This window comes from Cotesia typhae, unplaced genomic scaffold (genome assembly GCF_013202065.1).
Source record: "Cotesia typhae breed Kobodo isofemale line unplaced genomic scaffold, CoteBio_Ctyphae contig_4, whole genome shotgun sequence".
In the NCBI taxonomy this organism is placed as follows: domain Eukaryota; kingdom Metazoa; phylum Arthropoda; class Insecta; order Hymenoptera; family Braconidae; genus Cotesia; species Cotesia typhae.
The window spans coordinates 2607592-2632845 of record NW_027423748.1 but is presented as its reverse complement, the minus strand read 5'-3'; the positions used below and the strand labels follow the sequence as shown (position 1 = coordinate 2632845).

The 25254-nt window shown below is 32.6% G+C and overlaps 1 protein-coding gene across 15 annotated transcripts in view; it reads left to right on the top strand.

Annotated features, from left to right (window-relative positions):
- Positions 1-25254, top strand: part of Mp (collagen XV/XVIII-type protein multiplexin) — a 622917-nt gene that overhangs the window by 78830 nt on the left and 518833 nt on the right. For 14 of the 15 annotated variants that reach the window (XR_012479230.1, XM_074243321.1, XM_074243325.1 and 11 more), the window contains 2 exons: positions 11985-12250; positions 24462-24737. Coding sequence is in view for 14 of the 15 variants with exons in the window: in XM_074243321.1 (XP_074099422.1) it covers positions 11985-12250; positions 24462-24737 (542 nt within the window). In the remaining variant the exon portion in view is untranslated. Of the gene's footprint in view, positions 1-11984; positions 12251-23397; positions 23662-24461; positions 24738-25254 lie in introns of those variants that run through there. The other variant, XM_074243334.1, reaches the window with a different exon arrangement.

Sequence of the window (25254 nt, the reverse complement as noted above, 5' to 3'; positions counted from 1 at the left end):
TGGTACCGTCCCTTGATCACCCCTTTATTTAAATTTAATAATTAAGGGCACCACTGGAATTTTTATCACGGTTTCCAGAACTGGTCCAAGCAAGAGAGATATCACAGGGTCGAGAGAAATCATAAAAGTTTGACATAAATAAGAATAATTCAATTTTGCATTAATTATAAATTTATTTTAACAATCTGACAATAATTAAATCTTATTTCAATACTCACACACACTTTCACACTTATAAAAGTTTCTTATTCCTAACGATACCCTCATATGGAGCATCTATATCGTAGTTTCTATCATAGTTTCCTATTCCTGACGGTACCCTCATATGGAGCGTCTATACCGCAGTTTCTACCTAAATCGCGCTGTCCACAGGACCCTCACGCACTATGACTCTAGATATGACCCTGGGTGGTCGCCCGGACCCCTGCCCAAGGTTCATACCGCTCTTAGCCCTTTCGCTGTCGCGCGGACCCTCACTACCGGACTAAGGAACCTGAAGTCGACTAGGACAGAGGAGGATACCATGACACTAATCGACAACCTGCTAATACTAACCTCCTCGACAGCCCGTGAACGAGGAGTATATACTGTAAAATATTTTCCCACACACACACAATTCCAATAAAACAATTTATCTAAATACACACTTGACTCTAATTTACAATTATTTTAAAATCCAAAATACTTTTTACAACATAACTTCCTGGGAATCAAATCTCCCGGTCCCTAACTTAACTTCGATAAATAATTTAATTTAATTCTGGTTGCTTAATTATTAATATCACAGTAGCGTTTATTTAACCAAGATGTTAGATTAATTAAAATTTACTCGAATTCAAACTGCCTGAATAATCGGTTTATGTCTATTTTGAATCCCAGTAAGAATTTGTGACTTAGTCGTCAACTTGGCTAAAATTTCCCAAGGCAAAATTTTTATATTAGTTATTTTGAAATTATCATACTGGAATTTGACAAATTTATTTATCGAAGTTTATTGAACAAATTTTTTTTATTAATAATTTTACTCTTGTAATTTTGTTTTATAAATTAATTTACTGCTTAACAATTTTAATATTCTAATTTAAGGAATTTGAATTTAGGGTAATTTTATTTTAAAATCTTTGATAATTTTCCAAAAGTTAATTTTAATTATTAGTTGTCATTTTAAATTTTAATTTATTTTACTTGTTGATTTTATTGGTCAATTTTAATCTAACTTGGAGAATTTTCTAATTTTAATTCCCTTTAGTTTTCTTTTAATTTCTAATTTATGATAAATTTAATCGACAGAATTTTGCTTAAATAAATGACGCAGTTTAACTCAAATTTATCGATATTAATATTTCTGATTCGTAAATTTTAATTTAATTTTATTTGACCAATTTTATAGTAATATTAATTCTAAATTCAACCTCTTTTATTTTTAAATTTGAAATTTTTCTACTTACTAAATTTTCTATTCGTTCGAATTTTATTTTAACTAATTTTGACTTCGACTTATAATTTAGATATTTCACTTAAATTCGAATAATTAATTAATTAATCAAGTAGGGTGATTGGAAGGTGGAACCTGGCCTGTGGCTAGAGTTTCCAGGGGCGACGCAATAATTTACTGTTGAATATAGTCAACGTCGTTGCTATAATTACTATCTATATATAATCCTCTTACCTTACTTAATGTATTTCTCTAGTTATAAGTTTTAGTTTTGAATAAATACTCAGTAAAGTATAGAAGTGTGTTCACTTGTTCTTAGTGCACGCGTATCAATATCCAGCTATTAAGTTATCATTTACCGAGGTTTAACTTTTTGTACCTGAGAATTTTTGACGACTTCTTTTCTTTATTCGGGTCTCTTTGTCGTGCTCGTGGCCTTTTATTGAGACAACTTCGTCAGCCAAAATCACGGTCTTCTCGATACTCGGGTTCACTTGTGTCGTAGCTCGGAATATTTAGCAATAATTTATCTGGAATTTCAGGATAGTTAGAATTGTTTTTATTGGATATTTAGGCTGGCTAGCTGCCTAGCAATAAATATCAAGTTTATATATTCAAATAATCGCTCTGAAGGTTCCACAGGAATCTCAGAGGAATATTAATATTTACCTTGTATTCCCAAAATCTCGTGGTGGTTGCTGGGGCACCGGCTTCACAATAACGTTTTTCCGTACGCCAACTTCACTTGTCCCTCGTGTGGGATTATCCCTAACCGTGGAACGCTTATTTCCTAGGCCCCGGAACTTATGTAAATTTTTATTACTACTGCGCGAGCATCCTAGACCACAGCGCCCTGTGATAACAGATCCGTCGATAACTAACCGCGGCTAGGGTGAGGACCTTCAACGGGTAATGAAGGAGCCCCGTGACAAATTATATATAATTATATATAGTCTTATATAATTATATCTAACCTTAAAAACGAACATACAATCGTGGTTATTAATTTAAGTATGGTTTTAATATTACTGGAAAATAGCCGTGTGTAAAATAGAATGTTTATTAACTCTAAATTTAGAAATCAGTTGATAATGTCATTTGTAAAATTTGTCGCAAATAAAAAATGATATTAATGAAATTAGCAAAATTTAAATTTCACCAATTATAAGTTTAGTCATTTAAAAAATAGCGAAAAACAAAAATCTGTAGGTACGTGAATTTAGCCAATTCTTACTGCAGAAACTTGTCAAATTAGCCGATTATAAGCTTTGTGAAATGTAAAATTAGCCGTTTCTAAATCTCTCGTAATTCTTTAACGGATTGACGGATCAAAAAAGGCTTTGAGGCATCTAAAAGGACTTTCATAAATTCAGTTTCTTTGAAAATTAGAACAAATTCGACTGACTCATTCAAAAGTTATAAGAAGTTTAAAAACGGCTAATTTTACAATTCGTAAAGTTTACAATCGTCTAATTTTATAAGTTTCTGCAGCAAGAATTTGCTAAATTCACGTAGCCGAAGATTTTTGTTTTTCGCTATTTTATAAATGACTGAATTTTGATTTGGTGAAATTTCTATTTTGCTAATTTCATTAATATTATTTTTTATTTGCGAGTAATTTTATAAATGACATTATCAACTAATTTTCAAATTTATAGTTTATAAACGTTCGAGTTTAAAAATGACTATTTTCTAGTAAACTTAAAAACATACTTAAATTAATGACCAGGATTGTATGTAATGACATATAGCTATATATAAATTATATGAAGTCATATATAGATTATATATGGTTCTATAGAATTATATATAATTTTTTTTACCCAGGAGACTATATATGTAAAAGGCCAGATAAATTAAACAGAGTTTGATAATTATGTAGTTATTTTAATTGAAAATAAAATTGCTGTACATATTTATGTAAAATTATGTAAAATAAAACTTTTCAAAATTATATATAACTCTACGAAATCACAAAAGTCATTATATATAATTATACATAATTAGACGAAAACCCGACAGTCATTACATATAATTATATGAAACCCCGAAAGTCATTATATATAATTATATATGATTTATATATAATTATATCTAAATCATATATAATTATATATAGTTATATCTAAAGTTTTTTACCCGGGTTATCACAATCGTTTGGTACTTTTTGATTTTCAAATTGCACATTTTTATTCATTAAACTGTCGTCAGCAATAATATAACGTTTATCACAATTAACTGTATTACTAATAGATTCAGTGCTCATAAAACTAGCATTTAGAATATCGTCAGAGCTTATTAAATCATCAAGAAACTCTAAATCTGTATAATCAGACTCTAAAGTTTCGTCCATGTACTCAACATTGGTATTGTTCGAAACATCCTTTGCGACTGGTGTAAAATTAATTTGTTTTAAACTTTTATTGTTATCAGTATCAACATTAGAAGGCCTTAAATTTTCTTTGTCTATAATATCTTTGTTCGTTTTAGTAATTTGATACTTAGAAAGTATTTTATTTGCAATGGTTTCTAAACTTTGTGGCTCCCATCCTAGATCACATGACTCTTCATATAACATATCTTGAATATTTTAAGATGTACAATTCTCATATTCTGAAAATGATAAATTACAATTTTTAAAAATGACATAATTTTTTAATTATTATGAATTTTCAAACCTGGAATTTTTTCAATCACTTTTTTTATCTCATCGATGTTCTGAGGTGATATTTTTGACATACAACAATCTGCGTCAGATCCAAAATCTTCTTCAGTTGATAAATTATAATTTTGAGATGTATTAATAGATGATTTTAACTTTGACCATGCTGGGGCTAAATTTTCTTGTGTTAATTCTTGCCAAGCTGAGGCAATCAAATAGCAACCATTAATTAAATTAAAGTTTTTTAGAAATATTTCTGGATTGTTGACTTCTTCAGTAACAGCAGTTATTTGTGTTAATAGTTTTTTCCGATATAGTTTTTTAGTTTTTTCAATTACTTCTTGATCCATAGGTTGGATTGAGGATGTAACATTTGGTGGTAAATATAAAACTTGAAACTGTGGAAATCTATAGCATTTAGAACGTCAGCAGGAGGATGAGCAGGACAATTATCCAAAAGAAGTAAAACTTTAGCAGTTTTTTGGTGAGCCTTAACAAATGGTATAAAATTATTTTTATATCAGTCAAGAAAAATTTTTTGGTCCATCCAAGCAGATTTTTGATGAGCACAAAGAACAGGTAAAACATTTCCTTTGAAGCATCGAGGTTTTTCAGATTTACCAATAACTAATGGTGGCAATCGACATGAACCATCAGCATTGGCACAAAACAAAACTGAAACTTTTTCCTTCCTTACTTTAATCCAGGACACGACGATTCGTTGCCTAGCGCTAATGTTAGCTTAGGTAACAGTCTCCAATTTTAAGCAGTTTCGTCAGCACTAAAAACATTTTCATCTTCGTAACCATTCTCTGTAATGAAATTTTGATAATAATTTTTAAATTCATGAGCTATACTAACATTCGCAGATAATTTTTCGCCTTGTAGACTTCTTTTTCTTATTCCATATCTGAATTTAAAAGAATTTAGCCAGCCTTCACTAGCTTTGAAATTTTCAGAACCTCCTATAATTTTATTAATTTTCAAAGCTGCTTCACAAATCAGTGATCCACTGACCGGTGTACCTTGCTGACGAATTTGACTTAACCAGGAAAATAGTATTTCATCCATGACTTCATTTGTAAGTGGTTTGATAGATTTTTTTTTTTATCCAAATTTAAATTGCTTGTATGACTAGCTGACAATTTTAGTATCTTGTCACGAGCTTTATGTATCTTATAAATTGCAGTTCTTGTTACTCCGTACTTATCAGCTATGTCAGTTTTCGAATGATTTTCATCAAGTAGCTTAATGATTTCTATTTTTTGTTAAAGTGTCAAGCGACGGGAAGACTTACTTCCCAAAATTAGCTCTTTTTGAGCAATTTCATGACTTAAATTGTTTGACATTATAAACTGAGACTTGATAGTGCGTAATATTAGGATAATTATCAATTAATAACTAAATAAATATCAATTTTAATAATATGCACTACATGTTTAGTAATACTTATATTGATACAGCAAGGGTTCTGTTTTTATTTTTATGATGATAAGGCTAAGCTGGTTTGCAAAATAACTATCTTATCGACCTCACACATATGCTCTCACACATAAAATATGCTCCGTCTAATGTCGTGCGAACGAAGGGGAAATATTAAAGAGAAGGGGAAAAGATTGAGGGGAACGGAACTATTCACAGCGGAACTTTATAGAGATTTTACTGTATTTCCTAAAAAGATAATAAAAATAAGATATTAAGAATTTATTTTTATTTTTAATTATTTATTTGATAAAGTCAATGGCTTATTTACTGAATTTAGGCACTTGGGTAAATCTAATCAAACAAATATGTAAAATTTTAATAATCCCGAACCGTACCGTGGGTTGCAAGAATTCGCGATGAGTGCTGCTCTAGCTTCCGCGGCTAGGGTTTTTATACTCGTGGATCCGCCATCATACGGCGATATTCGGCCACGTAGCTAGACGAAACGCTTCCTTATAAGGTAATATTCGGCGAATATGCCCATGTAAGGCAACTTTTCGACAAATGGCCAATGTTCGTAAATTATTTTCTTCATAAAAGTCAATAGAGCAAACATTAGAGTTTCGAGCTCTTTGTAAAATTATAAGCTTAAACCCCGCGGTTACGAATATTCTTATCTAAGTTTTCTTATCGTAGAGTACACAAAAGAACATGCATTGGGAAGAAAGAAAGAATTATTTATTGATAATGTAATTGTCATCGGCGGTCATGTTCAAACCGCGCGAGCACCGACCTCTCCTCACCCGAGTAATGCATGTGAGTAGGGGTCTTTCGGGTAGGGAAGATTAGGCAGCCGATCTTCCGGATTGGCTTAGAACTAACGTATGATTCTAGGCCCTCCCTAATAGCTATGGTATCTATGTTGAAATGATGGAAAATACGCCTTCTTTACGGGCCTCGCGAGGGTGAGAGGGCGGAGAGGGCAGCCTCTTTTGAGACACCGTGCATCGAAATTATCTATTCGATAACTAGTTAAGTCCTCTGATTAATTCAAAATTCGCAATTAATGCGGCATGGAGCCGTAATACAACTTAAAAATATAGCCTAACTAACGGCTAACAAGAACTCTTACTAACTATCAACGGAACACCTCGCACAAAGACTGCAGTGTACAAGGGATCGTTATTACACACAGCTACAAAAGTAACAGCCTAGTGACGGCAACATAGACCCAGATACTTCTGCAGCTTACACACATGACCCGTACCAATCTTCACACACATGACCCACACTTGATAATGACTTTTACTTTTATTTTATAATTTAAACAATTTCAATAGATTAATTTGATTTTAAGAATTTCAACTAAAATATTCAGTCATCAGTATATTAATTAAACAATCTTTCCAAATTAATAAACCAAAATTCCAAAATAACTCTGAACTAAATATTCGATTTCATTTCCGATTAATTAATTAATAATAAAATCTGACTAAATTTCCACAATATAATTGACTGACAAAGTTATCATAAGCGTAAGCTCTAATTCGCAGAACTATATTAATCTTAATAACAATTTTAAGAATTGAATTCTAATATCTTTCAAATTAATTTTCATAAATAATTCGCATTTGATAAAATCAATAATTCAACATAATGCATCGTAATATTTATAAATGAGTTCACAAAAAATTATTTTTTAAAAAATTATCAAGTAAAATAATTCCCAACATAAAGTTCAATAAATTCCGTCGTAAAAATATTCAATCATAAAAGTCGACAAAAGTTGGCATTTGAAAAATAGACGCTACATTTGCTGGTTTGGTTGTTATAATCTTGGGTACTCGGATTAACTGCAACGTAAAGTATCTACCGACGCTTGACCAAAAATTCGTGAAAAAGACACTTGTCGGTTTTTTCGCAAGTGTAAACTTTAATCGTTCATTTTATCGAATTGATTGATTTTAAGAATTAACACAATAAAAAAATAAAACAATTCCAGATGTTAAAAAAATTAATTTGATTAATTTCTGAGTAATTAAAATTTTCTCACTGCGAATGTTAAAAATTATTCTTGACCTCAAGGTTGACTGAATGACTCTCGGGTATAAATCCCCATGAAGATCACTTAGTTTGAACTAATGAATATTATCAAATTATTGATCAATTCAATAAATAACTCTTGTCGACCAAATAGTCAAATTAATAAATGAAGAGAAGTAAACCGAGTATTAGGTAGACCGCGGTTCACTTCTTTCCCAAAAAGTAATTATTGATACCTTGACGAATAAAATGACGATCTAACTCACTGCTTGAGTATGAAGTCCTCGTTGTTGTTGGCTTCCTTCGTCTCGTAACTACTCTGGAGATCGGTCCTTCTTGACTCTCAGTGGCACTCTGTCTGGCGGTCACACCACTTCTATCCATTTGCACTGCAAGGCTCATCTATAATAACCCAGAACTACTCCCTTCTACTCCCTCTGTAGGCTCTAAGATCGAGACTCACCAGAGCTGCCTCGAACAATTATCGATATCCGGTGACTTATCGATTCGAGAAATAATTACCCTATTAGAATCTAATGTTGTTTGTGGTTCATAATATGATATGGTTAACCGATGTGAGAAGTGCCAGAACAAGGAGAAACTTAAATTTAAAACTTCAGCTACATGGGAGAAGCCTCTCACAAATCAGATCTGAAATTGATTAAAGGCATCATTGATGGACCAGAAATTCGGATGTTATTCAAAGATCAAACATTTGTTTCAGTTATGGATGAACAAGAAAAGGCATTATGGTTAAGTTTCAAGAAAGTATGTATTTAGTTTTTAGGTAACACCAAGGATGCTGAACGAAAATATTGTGGCCAATATGATCGCAAACTTTTAGCGTTCAGATTGCCTAATGAATTTGAAACTTTACTTCCTTGATTTGCATCTCAACTACTTTCTGAAGCTTTAGTGAAAAGCAAGGAGAGAAATTGCATCAATGCAATTGGATGTTACAAAGAGAGACTAATCAGAGAGGAAAAAATCATAACAAAAATTCGTTGCACAGGTCACTTGAGGAGAAAAGGGCCAAGAAACGACAGAAATTAGAAGATTATAATTATTATGCAGAAAAAATTATTAGATCATAAATTTTTTTAGTTTTTAAGTTCCTGCTAAGAAAATCAAAGATAACAAAAAATCGGGAAATCATTGTTTTCACCCCGTTTTGCAAAAATTGAATTTTCATCAGATCTCGACGTTTTAAGGCTACAGAAAGCTTCCCTAATAACCCCCGCGATGCTGCGGGGGTTATTAACACACACACACACTGTGTGTGTGTGTGTGTGTGTGTGTGTGTGTGTGTGTGTGTGTGTGTGTGTGTGTGTGTGTGTGTGTGTGTGTGTGTGTGTGTGTGTGTGTGTGTGTGTGTGTGTGTGTGTGTGTGTGTGTGTGTGTGTGTGTGTGTGTGTGTGTGTGTGTGTGTGTGTGTGTGTGTGTGTGAACCGATGGATTTTGAAAAATTTAAAGAAATCTAAAAAACAAAACAAGAAAAAAATTTTTTAAAAGTGGTTTCTTTGGAATAACTTTTAAACGGATTTATCGATCAATTTCTTAAACTAATCCGCCTTAAAGTTTGAAAAACCACATTGATCGTCGCTAATCCCGTCAAAATCGGTCGATTCGTTCGGGAGATATCGTGACCGAAATAAAACCGAAAAAAGTGCATTTTTAACATAACTTCGACATTTCTTTTAGGTTTGTTTTTGATTAAATGAAATAATCATTGGAACTCAAAAAACTGCGTCGATCGCTTTCAAGAACGTGAAGTTCGATTGATTGATTCACAAGATATCGTCGACAAAATATTTAGAAACAAGTGTTTTTTTTAACATAACTCTGACAATTTTTGGAATAACTTTTAAACAGCTATACCGATCAATTACAAAACCTAATCAGCTTTTAACATTAAAAAAACTACGTCGATCGCCGCCAAGCCAGTCAAAATCGGTCGACTCGTTCGAGAGATATCGTAAACAAAAGAAAACCGAAAAAATTGTTTTTACAGAGTTACTCTAAAATTCCTCGTTTGATCAATTCAAACTCAAAAATTCGTTATGAGACTGCAAAAACTATCTCGAATGCTACTAACCACGTGAAAATCGATCGATTCATTCAAGAATTATCGCTTTTTGAAAATTCGAAAAATAGTGTTCTATAAAACTTCTGTCAGACTTTTGAGCTCAAAAAGCTCAAAAACATAGAAAAGCTATCTCTTAAAGATCGGAGAGCAAAAAATAACACATAAATTGTATTTTTGAGCTCGAAGAGCTCAAAAACGTCATCAGTGCAATTTTAAGCGCCTAGGTTGGATTTAGCGGGAAGTTGCAGGGATGGCCTTCAGGTTTAACTGTTTTCGTAATTTTTTTTTAAATTTTTCTTCGTTTTTTGTAGTTTGACCCCCAATTTTGACTTCAGATTCGTGTTCAGCGGTTAAAAATACGTCGGATAATCTTTGTTACACATCCAGCACAGACCACGTTTTTTATGGACTTGTCTTATTAGTCGATATAATTCGAAATGTCCTACTCAGGGTTAAGAGCGACTACCAGCGTTCCACTCGGGTTCCTTCCTCCAGAGCGCTAGCCAGCGTTCAGGCTCTCTATTCATCACTTACCTGAGAGCAGGTAAATTAAAAGTAATTTCAAAAAGTTATCAATTGTAAATTTTAAAAAGTACTTTTTGGAGAAATCAGAGACATGACCCACCTGGAACCTATCGATATCCTAATGAGGTCAAAACCTAAAAATTATTGATTAAAAACATTTTATTATTAACTAGGAAAAAACTTTAAATTTTCCCAGAACGTAACACACGGTCATTTTTTATTTCTGATCAGGTCTAAAGATTCATACCTGTTCACATTCGATCAGGTATGATCATTTTCTCCTGAAAATTTAATGTTTATCGCAAAACAATGTGAAAAAACATATTTGAATTGAGCGGGATTTGGGAGAGGTGAAGAGGAAATATTTGTTACGTCCCGGTTACCTCACGGGTTTGTGAGTAACTGGTAGAACAATTAGAGCTGGAGATAAAGATGTTACGACCTCCAGAGTTGTAAGTAGAGGTTCTCAAATTAACTCCGAAATAACTAACTTCGGTGAATTTTAATTAATAGATGGATTTATTTAATTGTTAAAATACACTTTGAAAATGTATGACAATTTCCGTGGAGTACGTGGTTATTAGCCTTTATGGTCTCTCGACAAGAATTAATTATCGAGCGTATTGAGATCGTAACTTTAAGATCAAGAAGAGCCTCGAACTACCCGTGAACCCTGCTTATATTTCCTCGTCTAAGGGCCCCGCCTTAGGAGGAGTAAGACTGCGTATCAGGCCTCGAATGTCCTCATCTCTGGAGTTGATGCGTGTCGCGTTTCCGAGGTTTAATCAGATGACCCGCGCGCTGACTCAACTCCAGAGTCTAGGACACGCAGGCGTTCATTATCAATTATTTATTTAGAACAATGTTCGAATATCCTTAAATATACATATGTACTCAACGCTAGTTGTGTTACAACGAATCATTTTTATAAGTTTAGATTTTCCATTATCATTCTTCGTGAGAAAATGTTAATGTAAACTTAAAGATATTTTTGTTTATTCGGTTATTGACTGAGTTACTTTTACTTATCAATTTCTATTTCCTGTGAACTATTATTTAATATTTAATGTTTAACATTCTTGGCTTATCATTTAACGTAATTATTTATAAGAAAAATTAATGTTTATGAAATTATTATATAATTTTTAGCGATTGAATTAGCGCGCGTATTTGCTCTCAGAGACATCTGCGAATGCAGGTGGGGACGTAACATATTAATCAACTTTGGTTCACAGGTAGTATTTTTGAGAAGTAATTTTGAGAACAGAACATATCAATTAGTCGAACTAAACATCTTTTCATCTAGTATATGTCATATACAACAACTAAATGCACTGGTAGAAAGGTTGGTTAAAGACTTAGCTGTTCAATTCTTTTGAGCTCTTTAAGCTTTAAAGTCCAATAGAAGTTGAATAAAACACTATCCTTTAAATTTTGAAACTACAATAACTTTCCAACGAATGAACTGACTTTCACGCAGTTAGCAGGATTCAACGTAGATTTTCAAATGTTCTCATTTCCCTTTAAGCACAAATTAATCAGACTGAAAATTTCGGAAACACATACACACAACATCATAAAAATCACCAGGGAAGGTCTAGGACCGCAATATGTCGAGATCTGATAAAAACTCGATTATTGAAAAACGGAGTAATACCAATAACTCCCCAATTTCATCTTAAGAATATTATCTCTTGACTCAAGAAATTTTTTGTTGTTTTTATCATAAAATGTTTTTCTCTTGAGTCAAGCTAACCCTTCTATGTATGTGACGGGATTATATATTCTCTGAATACTCTGCATTTCAGAAATGGTGTACGATTTACTTCAAGCAGCAGTCGCAACAACTGATGACAAAAATCAATACATTGACGACGGATTGGATAACTTTCTCGCATTTGGATTTCGTCCAGGTTCAGAAGTTAAACAACCGTACAGACTTTGTCTTCCAGAAAAGTTGCCCGCTGAATTCACAGTTGTTGCGACTTTCAAACCGATATCTTCTCGAACAAGTTATCTTTTTGCTGTGCTCAATCCTTTTGATACAATTGTTCAGTTGGGTCTCCGCATTTCTGTGAGTATATCATATTATAAATGTACTATAATTATCAGATCTATTTAGTGATCTTATGTTAAAAAATGCTCTATAGCTTGTAACTTTGCTGCATTCATTGACATTTTATAATAAACATAATTCATTCCAAGAAGAAGTTAAGACTTTTCAAATTTTAAACATTGCTTTTTCAGCTGAATAAAGTTACAAAACTTTTTAGCCCACTTATAGTACTTTGGATAGAGTCGATTTTGAAAAAGATCATGGATCCGTAAAATAAAATTGTATATATCAGGAACGTAGACCAAGGGTAAAAAACAAATGTTACGTTTTCAAATGTTGCTTTACTTTTTTGGATGTCCTGGTATGCAGAACAGATTCAGGTGAACTCAAAAATTATTGGTATAAAAAACCTTATAGCTCTGGGAGAGTCCTGAATTTTAAATCTAATCATCCTTTAAGCTAGAAGTTAGGTGTTGCACAAGATTTTTTCAATAGAGTTATACGCCTAAGTCATGATAGTATGGTTTCTATAAGTATAAACAAAGTTAGACACCTATTGCTGAATAACAACTATCCACGCTCAGTTGTGGATAAGTGCCAAAAAGTTACCGTTGACAGAGTCAAGAATAACTTGAGAAACAATGCTGGTCTTAGAGGGTGGTCATTCTGCAGGTTTCCATTTATAAAGGGTTTATCACCGAGAATTGGTTCTTTATTTAGACCGACCAATTGTAAATTGGTATTTTACAATGTCTTTAAGATTAAAGATTTGTATAGCAGGTTAAAAGATCCAGTTGATAAAATGGAGAGATCCTTTGTGGTGTATAAGATACCTTGCACATGTGGAAAGGTTTACATTGGACAAACGAAACAGAAATTAAAGAAGAGATTGTATCAACATTCTGTGGATTGCAGACCGGAAAGTTTGTTAAAGCCGAACAGGACAGCTTTAGCAGATCATCACTTTGATAGTGAACATAAGTTTCAGTTTGACGCTACAGAAATTCTGGATTATGAAACCCATTATTTTAAACGTAATGTCAGTGAAATGTTTTTCATTAAAGTGTTTGATTGCGTAAATTACAGGACTGACACTCAGAGTTTGAGTTCTTCTTACTGTGACATTATTGAGTCGAAAAAATGTTTATTTAGATAGTGAGAATTAAGTTAATAATTATGTAGATAGTTGTTTATATAGAAAGTTTTTTAATTTGAATTTATTTTTAATGTTGACTTAGAAACTAGGATCGTTTGTAAACATCTGGTTTTGCAGTCTGTATAACAAAATGTATAGTATGAATTACTGTTACCACAGGGGTTTTATTAGTTTCACTTGACAGCTGATTCGAATAACATGTTTTTGTTTGTCAATTAGTTGCTTGGCTGATAAATGTTATACTTACTCTTAAATTTGTTTGTAATACTGTATTATATCAAGTAGTTTTTCTTTCATTCATTACTTTCATTAACGATGAAGTGTTTCAGAAAATTACTGTTATTACATAAATGTTAACCTCGAAAATGTAAGAATTTATCTTTTCAAATTGTATTCTTTCATTTGGTTTTACATGTTTTTTATTATTGTTTTTCTCTGTACACAGCTTGCCTGAAGAAGTTGTAAATAACAACGAAACGTTAAAAAAAAAATTAGGAATACGGTAGACCCTGAAGGCCATCCGTTTAACTTCCCGCTAATTCTATTCCTCGGTGTATAAAATAGCACTAATGATGTTTTTGAGCTCTTCGAGCTCAGAAACACAATTCGTGTGTTATTTTGAGCTCTTCGAGCTTAAAAGTCTGATAGAAGTATCATAGAACAATATTCTTTAAATTTTCAAACCGCACTAACTTTCCAATAAATCAACCAAGTTTCACGCGGTTGGCAGAATTTGACGCCATTTTTGTAGTTTCATGATGAATCTTCAAGTTTGAATTGATAAAACTAGGAAATTTTGAGTAATTCCAAAAAAATACTTTTTTGGTTTTTTTTTGTTCATGATATTTCTTGAACGAAGAATATGTGGTGAGGCTTTCGCTTACCTCCGAAGAGGCCGATACCTGGGCTCAAAAGAGTTATACTCGCACGTAGCTATACTCGCACGTAATATTTCTTGAACGAATTGACCAATTTCGACCGGATTGACGACGATCGGCGTGGTTTTTCAAGCTTAAGGGCGGATTAGTTTTTGAAGTTGATCGATAAAGCCGTTTAAAAGATATTCCAAAAAAACCACTTTCAAAAATGATTTTTTTCTTACTTTTTTTTAAGATTTTTCAAGATTTCTAAAAATTTATCGGTCTGAATCGGTTTAAATTCTCAGAAAATCTAAGTTTGGGGAACTCTTTAGAACGCCGTTTAGTTCGTTCCGATCGGTTCAGTCGTTCAAAAGTTATAAGCGGGTCACACACACACACACACACACACACACACACACACACACACACACACACACACACACACACACACGCACACACGCACACACACACACACACACCCTCACACACACACACACACACACACACACACACACACACACACACACACACACACACACACACACACACACACACAGTGACAACATCGCGGGAGTAGTCAGGGAAGCTTCCTAGGACGTCAAAACATCGAGATCTAATGAAAACTCGATTTTTTCAAAACGGGGTAAAACCAATAACTTCCCGATTTTTGAAAATCTTCGATTTTCTTGGCGGGAAGTTAAAAACGTGCATGTATATTGAAACGGAATTCGACTCTTCTGACAAAGCCCACTCGTTTTCTTTGGTCACCCGTTAATTTATTTAGGGCGCCACTGGATTTTTAAATACAGTATCCAGAAACTGTACCAGAGCATGGAGTGAGTTCTGTAGGGTCGTGAGAGATTGCTGGGGAGAAAACAGAAATCATCAAAGAAATTCATTTTTCAAGAAATTTTATTTAACCAACCCCATGACAATAGTATTCCCCTTACAATTAATTAACACTTAAGACTAAGTCCTATTCCCGTTTGGACGACGGTTTCCTATCAAAGTTCCTTATCCCGACGATAGCCTCTTATGGAGCGACCATACCGCGGTTTCTATCATAATTACTTATTCCCGACGATACCCTCTTATGGAACGACCATACCGCGGTTTCTAATTATTTTCCACCATTTTCCATATTTCACAATTTTCCATATTTCCATAATTCCATATTTCCATAATTCTAATAATTTCATAATTCCATAATTCTACACACGCACCCACAATATAATTATTATCATTCAAACACACTAATTAAAATTTCCATCCTTTATTAATTATTTTCCAAGACTATTATTTACTTTTATTTTCCAAATTAAATCTGATAATTAACTTTTCTAAATCCAAATTAAATTTCAATTATTAAATTTTTTCTTGAATAAATTTTCCATTCATTCCCAATCCAAATTCCTATAGCGATTAATTTTCTTATTAAAATTCTTAACTAATTTACTGCCGTGGTCTTAATAATACAACAATAAATATTTAATACTAAGAGGTCTTCGTATCTCGTATTAATAGATTAAAATTTGACGACAGAGGTCTTAATAATCTGCCGACAAAATATTCGCTACGTCCTAGTATTCTACAAATTTATTTTAGTTTTGTCGATTTTATTTCGCCATATTTTATAATATGATTCTACTAAATTACTTTAATTAATTTCCTTAAAATTAATTTAGCTTCAGTTTATTAATTGTTTTCTTCAAATTGCATTTTGCCGAATTTTGTAATTTTATTTTATTTACTTTAATTGTTTTAATTTTGTCCAAATTATTTAGTCAGAGTTTACTAATTAATTTATTTATACTAATCAATTTTAGTGTATACTAATCAATTTTAATCTCCGAATTAAGAAATTGACAATTGATTTTATTTTATTTAATTTTAACGAAATTATTTTATTTGTCTCTGAATAACTTAGTTTATTTCATTTTTGTGTTGTTCGAAACTTGGAATTTATTTCATTTTAATTTTGGGAATTATATTTCACTTAATAACGCCTTGAGATTTTTAGTCTCGACCTTGTGTGTCCTTTACTCAGCGTTTTAGCTTGAGACAAGATGGCGGACCCTCTCCCAAACTTTTGTCGAATTTTTCTTCAAGTGAAATTTTCAAATGATTTATTTTCTACTTTTAACTAAATGATTTTAACAATTATTTTATGATTCTAATTTTACTTTTGTTTTATCTTACACAATCAAAATTTATTCCAAATTATTTATGTTGATTTTAACTAATTTTTACTTCTGATGATTTTTACTAAAATATTTTACTGAACTATTTTAATGATTTTAATTGACACAAAAATTAACTGATTTTACTTAAACTCAATTTTCAGAGATCAAATTTTCACGTGACACCAAAATCATGAATTAACAAACTGAAATAATTCCTAGTAAGATTAATCCAGATTCTGCCTACGTGTTTAATTAATAACCCAAAATAATTCCTGGTATTATTAATTAAATATTTAGCATTTTATTTCTGACTTGTTCTTCAATTTGTTCCTAATTTTAATCTGACTTTTATTTGGACTTTATTCTAATTAGTTTACCAAATTTTGTTCTTAAACATTTTGTTAATTATTCTTGATATTCAGTTAAATTAATTCTTCAACTTTAGTTCAACTAACAAGTACTTAAATGTTGATTAAACCAATTACTTAAATTTTGGTAAGATTAATTAATGAACTTTTTATTAAAACTAATGATTGTGACCGAACGTGAAATAGCGATAACCTTCAGCCGACTTAAGGCCTGGCTGATGCCGCTTCACCGGGAATCTATTTAGACGTATTTATTGTACCTGGAGTTTCCTTGGTTTTTTTTCTTTCGAAACTCCCTCGACGCTATTACTCCCGGGTTTCTCGTCTTTCCTTAATGTTTCTCCTCGATGAGGTGTTGTTAGCGACACGATCTTGAATCACCTCTTCGTAGTTTTTATTCTCAACCCCTGTTAAAAGCGGAACTCAAAATTCCAATTTTAAGAGGTCCTCCAAGGAAGTTACATTTTGGCACACCCTTATATATATATATATATATATATATATATATATATATATATATATATATATATATATATATATAGCATTAATTTATATGAAATTTGAAATTGTGCATAAATAAATCTACGTTAAATGAAAAAATTCATTAAAAAATAAATTATTATTTAAAAAATTTTTTAAAAAATTTTCAATTGAGAATTGTTACGTTCTCGGAAATTTTAAATTTAATTCAAAAATCAATTGATTAATATTTTAATTAATTAATTATTATCCGAGGTATTTCGAAACGGAAATACCTCAAGATAAAAGATTTCTGGAACGTCAACGCAGCCTAGTAGACTAAACAGTCTACGTTGTGGGATTTGGACTGCGTTGATGTTCACATAGGGTAACCTGAGGTGCAACGTCACTAAAAATCGTTATATAAACTCATTGTAATAATCATATACACATTCTGTCTTCAGACTTCTTCTGGAGCAGTCAGTCCGAGGACTTAGCAGAGGAGCAATTTCTGCTGGTCCGAGGCTGAACCTGCCAATTCCTTTTCAATAAACCTATTTAATTGTTAATCAATTAAAATGGATACTTATTAAAACCTTCACCCAGGGTTGAGAACGCTTATCAGCGTTCCACCCTGGTTCCTTTATCTAGAGCGCTTATAAATAAATTAAAAATCTGAATTATTAAATCATATAAAATAAAGTACTTCGCGGAGGAATCAGTGACATGACCCACCTGGAGTCTATTGACATCCTAACGAGGTCAAAATCTGGACTTAAATAAATTATTTAAATTTAAAAATAATTAGGCCCCAAAATTTGGGAACGTAACAGAATATTACAAAATTCGTTGAAGGAAATTAAAAAAACGAATTAACCACATGTTCATTAAAATATAATAAAAAAGTGGAACTTTGATTTGAGAAAAAAAAATTTATTTTTTGAGATATCAGTAATCGAAAAAATAATAAAATTTTATTTCTTTCATTTTTGGTGGAAAAACCCGAAATATTAAAAAAACAAAAAAACCCACATTTGAGTTTTTTTTTATCTTTAATTTGCTTTTTTTTTTTTTTCAATTCCATCTATTATTCTAGCAGATATTTGCTATCAAAAAATCTGAAAATGAAATCAAAAAAAAAAAAAATTCCACATCCAGAAATCCATTCAATTATTACAGAGAATATACGGAAGTTTATATTTAATGATATACAAAATTTAGAGAGTCAAGACAAAATTGGTTTTAGTTTTAAAAAATTTCTGTTCAAAAAAAAAAAATTTTGGAAGTCATCCACATGTAGATTTCGAGCTAATGAATAAAATCTATTCGGTTTCGTTTTCATAGCTCTATTTTTATTCGAGATATTGGAAATAAAAACAAAAATTCAGATACAAGCGCCATCTTCAGGGTCATAATTAATCAAAGCTTATTATTGACATCTACCTAAAATAAGATCATTATTTAATAAAAATGAGTAAAAAATGAAAATAGCTGTTTTCTTTCGATTATTTTTTAATAAATGCATAAATTTAAGAAATTTGTGACGTCACATCATGAGGGTGAGTTATAAAAATGTGACAACCTGTGACAAGGACGGGGGGAGGGGTTCAAAAGCCCTAAAATTCGTGTGACGTACTTTATGGATGGCCCCTCGTATGCCAACAACCAATTGGTAAAATTGTAGGATATACTGACGCCGACTGGGGAAATAACCCCACTGATTCAAAGTCGTACACTAGGTACGCATTCATCCTGGGAGGAGTCGCAATTAGCTGGAAATCCAGAAAACAGAGAACCGTGGCATTGTCGACGACGGAGGCTGAGTATTAGGCCCTTACAGAAGCCACTGAAGAGTCAATGTATCTTAGAGGGCTCATCTACGAGTTGGAGATCCTACAATTCTAAGGGAGCAATTTAGTGCGATAATTAGGGCACAATCAAATTAACAACGGCGACAAAGTTCCGAGACTGGACCAAACACGTCAGGATCAAGTTCAACTTCGTCAGAGAAGCGATCCAAAGCCAGACGATAAAACTGGCGCACATGCCAACAGATGAGATGATTGCCGACATTTGGACGAAGCCGCTAACCAGAGAGATACGTCGATATGACTAAAACACTTGGAGTGAGTAAGACGGAGTCTTACGCTACCACCAATCAACCCAGAATTTTAACAGCGATGCTCTCAATACGTATCTCCAACAGCACTCTAGATAACGACATCTCCATGACAGAACTTGAGACCTTACTATCAAAAAAATCGGATCCAGCAAACTACCGTGGAATTGCTCTCCTAAATACCTTCACCAAAATATTCACAACTATACTCAAAAAAAGGCTAGTTGCACGAACTAACAGTCAAAACATACTATTTGACTGTCAAATGGGTTTTCATGCCGGGCGCAGCAGTGTAGACGCCATTTTTACACTAATCAGTGCTATCCAATTTCAACATAACGACGGCAGAGAAATATTTGGAATATTTGTAGACTTCCGTCGAACCTTCTACTCGATCTCGCATTTACGTTTGTGGCAAAAACTACACCACCTACAAATCGGCTCCAAGTTTATCAACACGATTAAATCACTGTATGACCAAGCAACGATCCAAGTCAAATGGGGAATTCAACAAATTTGATGTGACGGAGGGCGTCCTTCAGGGAGATTCGTTAAGTCCCGACTTGTTTCCACTATTCTTATTCGATATAGAGGAGTTATTCAGATCAAAAAACTTGTACGGTCTAAATGTTAAATATTAAATATTAGATAATCGAAATAGAAAATGATAAGAAAATGTAAAATTCAGCCAACACCTGAGTAAACAGAATGTATTTATATTTACATTAACATTTTCTCACGAAGAATCTTAATGGAAAATCTGGACTGATAAAAATGATTCATTGTAGACAACTGCGTTGAGTATATAAGGTATATTCAAGAACATTCGAGGAATGTTCTAAATAAATAAATTATAACGAATGCCTGCATGTCCCGGACTCTAGAGTTAAGTCAGCGCTCGTCATCCAGGTGGGCCTCGAAAATGCCACGCGCATCAACTCAAGATAACAGGATATTCGGGGTTCGATACGCAATCCTACTCTTCCTAGGGCGTAGATTTTTGACGAGGAGATACAAGCAGGGTGCACGAATAGTTTGGGGCTCTTCTTCCAAGGGTCTTCTCGATCTTAAAGTTTCGAACTTAAGACTCTTCTTAATTAATTCTTGTCATGAGACTACTGAATCAAATTTCATCAAATACTATTACGTACTTCACGGCAGTTGTAAAACCACTTACATTGCAAGTGTATTTTAAATAATTAAATAAATCCAATTGTTGATTGAATTCATCGAAGTTAGTTATTTCGGAGTTAGTTCGAGAACCTCTACTTACGACTCTGAAGGTTGTATCATCTCAATCTCCAGTCTTAGTTATTCTATTGGTTACTTACAAACCCGAGTGGTACCTGGGACGTAACAACACAGTCATACTCGCACACTCTCATATTGATTTTCTTCGCAAATTAAGAGCATTAGAGGAGTACTGCGAGACAAACTGACTTACATTCAATACGCTCAATACCAAAATAGTAATCTTCAAAGCCTCTAGCAGAATAAGTAATTGCTCAGAAAAATATCAGTACCTATAAACAAAACCCCCTGGAGATTGTCAAGAGTTACACCCATCTAGAAATAAACGTCTCGTCAACGTCCAAGGGCCTCAAAGCAATGGAATCGGCGCCAAATAAAGCAAAATGCGCCTCATAAATCACCATGTCCATCAAAGCCAAGGCAGAATGCGACTCTCTGATAGCGTGACATAATTTATCTAGTAAAATTTCTTAAGGACAAAATATCTCAAGGACAAAATTTATTGTGTCGTAATTTATCTCATGTTAAATGAGCGCAACACGATTACCGGTGTTTGTGTTGGTCTAATGTCGAATAAACACACATTCGTATAATGTTAAATCATGAAACAGAACTTACATTCGAAAGAGTATAAGCAGGCTAAACCGAGCCATCAAACCAAATAAAGCGAGGTTGTGAAAAGAGATCTGCAGCGATCTCGATAAGGATATCTGGGGTAAAATCTACCGAATTTTTGGCAAACGACTTGGAAAGACTTCACCAAAATTGCCCTAATGGACAGTATTGTAGCGGAGCTTTTTCCCAAACACTCGCCGCGGGAGAAGAAATACTGCGCTTTAACACCTTTAACAATTTAACCCTTTACAATTACAATACTACGCAGTTACACCCTTTACAATTAAAGAACTTAAAGACGCGGATAAGTCACTCAAGGCAGGAAAGGCACCTGGACCTCATGGCATCCCGATATCGATGATCAAGACTGTAGCCCTGGAATACTCAGACATACTCCTGAACAGTTACAATGCATGTTTGGCAACTGGCACGTTTCCCGCGATCTGGAAGTGGCAGAGATTGGTTCTCTTCGATAAAGGTAAAGGAACCCCCGTAACACTTTCATCGTTCACACCACTCTGTATACTGGACGTTGCTGGAAAACTACTTGAGACGCTCATACAAAGAAGACTTCTTAACAACATCGACCGTGCTGGAGGCTTTGCCACCAACCAATATGGCTTCCGAAATGGTCGTTCAATAGTCGAATCGATCTTTTACTACCGCTCCACTGTCTAAAATTTTAAACATCGAAACAGATTCTAATTATCGATTACTTGCACACTGTCTTCCTGCTGGAGTAATGAATGTTTGTTCAACGTCGTCTGTAAAGTATATAGGCCAAGAATTGATGAAAAATACAGTATTAATGATGCCCGCTGAAAACGGACCATTATTTTATTATATTCATAACATTTTTTTGGAATAAATTAAAAAATTAATTTTGGTCGTTACATGTATTGATGAAAATTTTTTTGATGAACACTTTCAAGCATATGAAATTAGTATTAATTATAAAAACTGGTCCTGTTTATTTTACTCAGATTTAAAATTTTGTACTGTGACAAGGTGTGTAACAGTTGGAAATGGAAAAATTTATATTCCAAAACGCTGGATATAAGCTATAACATTATTAAATCTTATTTTATTTTTTTTTTTTTTTATTACTAAAACCAATTCGTATCAAAGTAGAAATTAAAAAAAAAAAAATAATCATATCATAAAATAATTAATATCATTTATATAATGTAGTTTGGACATAACCTACTGCTATAATTAAATAAACATTGTTGTTACTCCAATGGTGTTGTAGCTAGTATCACAATATTGGCTAGGTCTGCCTGCCAAAAGGATTTTACATAGAGCAAGCCAGTATGGGCCTGACGGCTATACTAGCATTGCGGCGTTCGCGATCACTATCGCCAATGTTACCATTCCCGCAATGGTAGAATCATCTATGTGTAGAATTTAATAATGGATAAAAATCTTCGATGCCATACTGTATGACATTCTCGCCCATACTGGTATAGTGGTATCCACCATTCATTTCTCTCCGTCTTTGTCTTAACTGACAAATTTAGCTATAATATATGGCTCTTTATTGTAAGATGGACGGTGGTGTTTATTACTCGGCAGGTCTTATTAGGTGACTGAATAATAGTTACAGACACTTTCTCGGATAGCTTAACTAGTAGAGCCTTTGGCGCGTAACCAAACGATCCGGGTTCGAGTCCCGGTCTGTGCTGTCCGAATAATTTTTTCGGTCACCGAAAATTCCTACTAAGTAAGGTCCCCCCTCTCTCTTTATCCTTTATTTCCCCAGTTCCCAAATTTGTCTTTAATGACAAATTTAGCTGTGATACATGTATCATAGCCATATATGATAGCTAAATTAGGTAATAAGTAATAGGTAATTCGGATAATTACCAATATTTGATGATTTATCGATACAGGGTACATTCACCCTGTTACAGTACAATTATTAATAATTACACTCTGCAGTCACAGGGGATTAAGATAGTATTCAGGAATATTACAATGATATATGACTCATCATGTAGCAATTTAATATTCAGTTTTTATTTTTAGTCATATCTGACTAAGGTGATATCATCACCAACCCATCAAGTATGCGCATAATCTTATAATCTCTTTTTCTATCATTTCTCCTATGACTGCAACGTCTCACTTAGCGTTCGTACTATCTATCCGGTTCATCAATCGGCTCATTACTCGTTGCAATTATTGTCGCGTCATTCAAATAAATTATTGTGATAATTATTATTTAATTAAACTTGTGTAATTCAAATAATTAATATTAATACTTCATAATTTTGTTAAATTATAATCGATATCAACGCTCATAATATTTAATTATATTAATGCTTGTGTATGGTGCTTCGCAATCACAAAAACTCATCAGTTATGATTAAAATAATTAAAGCAATCAATATTACTCTAATTTAAACAATTAAAGAGGTACTGTGCAAAATCACATTTCTTATAATATACTTCAATTTTTAAATATGCGTACTTTTCAGTGTCCTCTATACGGATACATTTATTCAATAGTCCTTGCGGTGCTAATTTTCAAAATATTAGCAATTCAAAATCGTACAACTAACATGTATTCCCTATCCTGACCGTAGTTAGAGTGAACATTTTATTGAATAACAACCATACCCTTCTTAGAATTTTTTTGAACAACTGAGAATATTTAATTGAAGTTATAACAAGTATTTTTTCTCAAAAATATCATAAACGAGCAGTATTCATTTTTTTAGAAAAAATGTTTGAAGTTAGCGACTTTCGATATTTTACGTAAGTGGAAGTAAGTGAGCGATAGTCACTTAAAAGAGGCAGCACTAGTGTGTAAGAAAAAAACCAATAGCCATAATCTATTGGTGTCTTTATTTGCCTCAGTACTCCCTTAAATAATTAAATTAAACTGTAAGTCAGTTTGTTAATAATTACAATAATAATGTGTTCACTAATAATTAAACTCTAATATTTTATAGAATAAATGAAAAAACCACGAATAAAGTACATTACAAGTTCTTTCAAACATCCCGATCCAGCAAATAAATATTTAATGTTAAGTTATTTTACAGTAACGTACGACGATAAAACATTTATTATATCATCAGACATGTCGTGAAAACAGATCATAAATACTAAATTTGATGCATTGTCAAAAATCAGAGATGATAACTAATTTTTTCCTTAGCAAGATTGATGAAACATTTTTTTAAATGTCATTGTAACTATTTTAATTGCAGGACGGATCCAATTCAAGTCAGAACATTTCTTTAGTTTATACTAATTCAGATGAATACTCTCATTCGGAAGAAATCGCTAAGTTCGAAGTGCCAAAATTAACGAAAAAATGGTCTAAAGTTGTAATCCGTGTTTCAACTGTTGATGTAATTCTCTATCTTAATTGTAATGAAATAGGTCAAAAAAAAATGACTCGCCTGCCACAAGAACTCGTTTTTGACACTGCTAGTACACTTTACGTCGCTCAAGCAGGACCACATATCCAAGAAAAATATGACGTAAGTTATATCTATTTATTAACTATTTGACAATACAAATCTTTTGATAAGGCTCGTTTATTACATGTCAATCTCTAATTGGGTCATTTTATTTTAAATCGGACACATATAGCTTCTGCATTTTTAATTTCTTTTATGATTCTTTATATTATAGCATTAGATGAGAAAGGCCTTTTTAATTTTGATCAATTTTTTGTCTTCAACTATTTTTAAGATATTAAATTCTAAGAAGAAGAGTTACTTTTTTATAGATTTTTTTCATAAACGCTATAATTTTGCTAGAAATAGATCTGCAAACAGAATTGTAGAGGGAGAAATTGAAAAAACTTTCAAAACTCTTCTTTGAGAAAAATATATGTTTTTAACATAAAACGTTGATTTCTAAGAAATACGTACTGATACTCAGATAGCAATATGACGTCTTCTACAGTTCTTAAAGAATTATGTTTTTAAGATTTCGACGACAGAAAGTTACTCGAAATGAAGTCTTAACGAGGTCTAAAGGACGTCATATGCG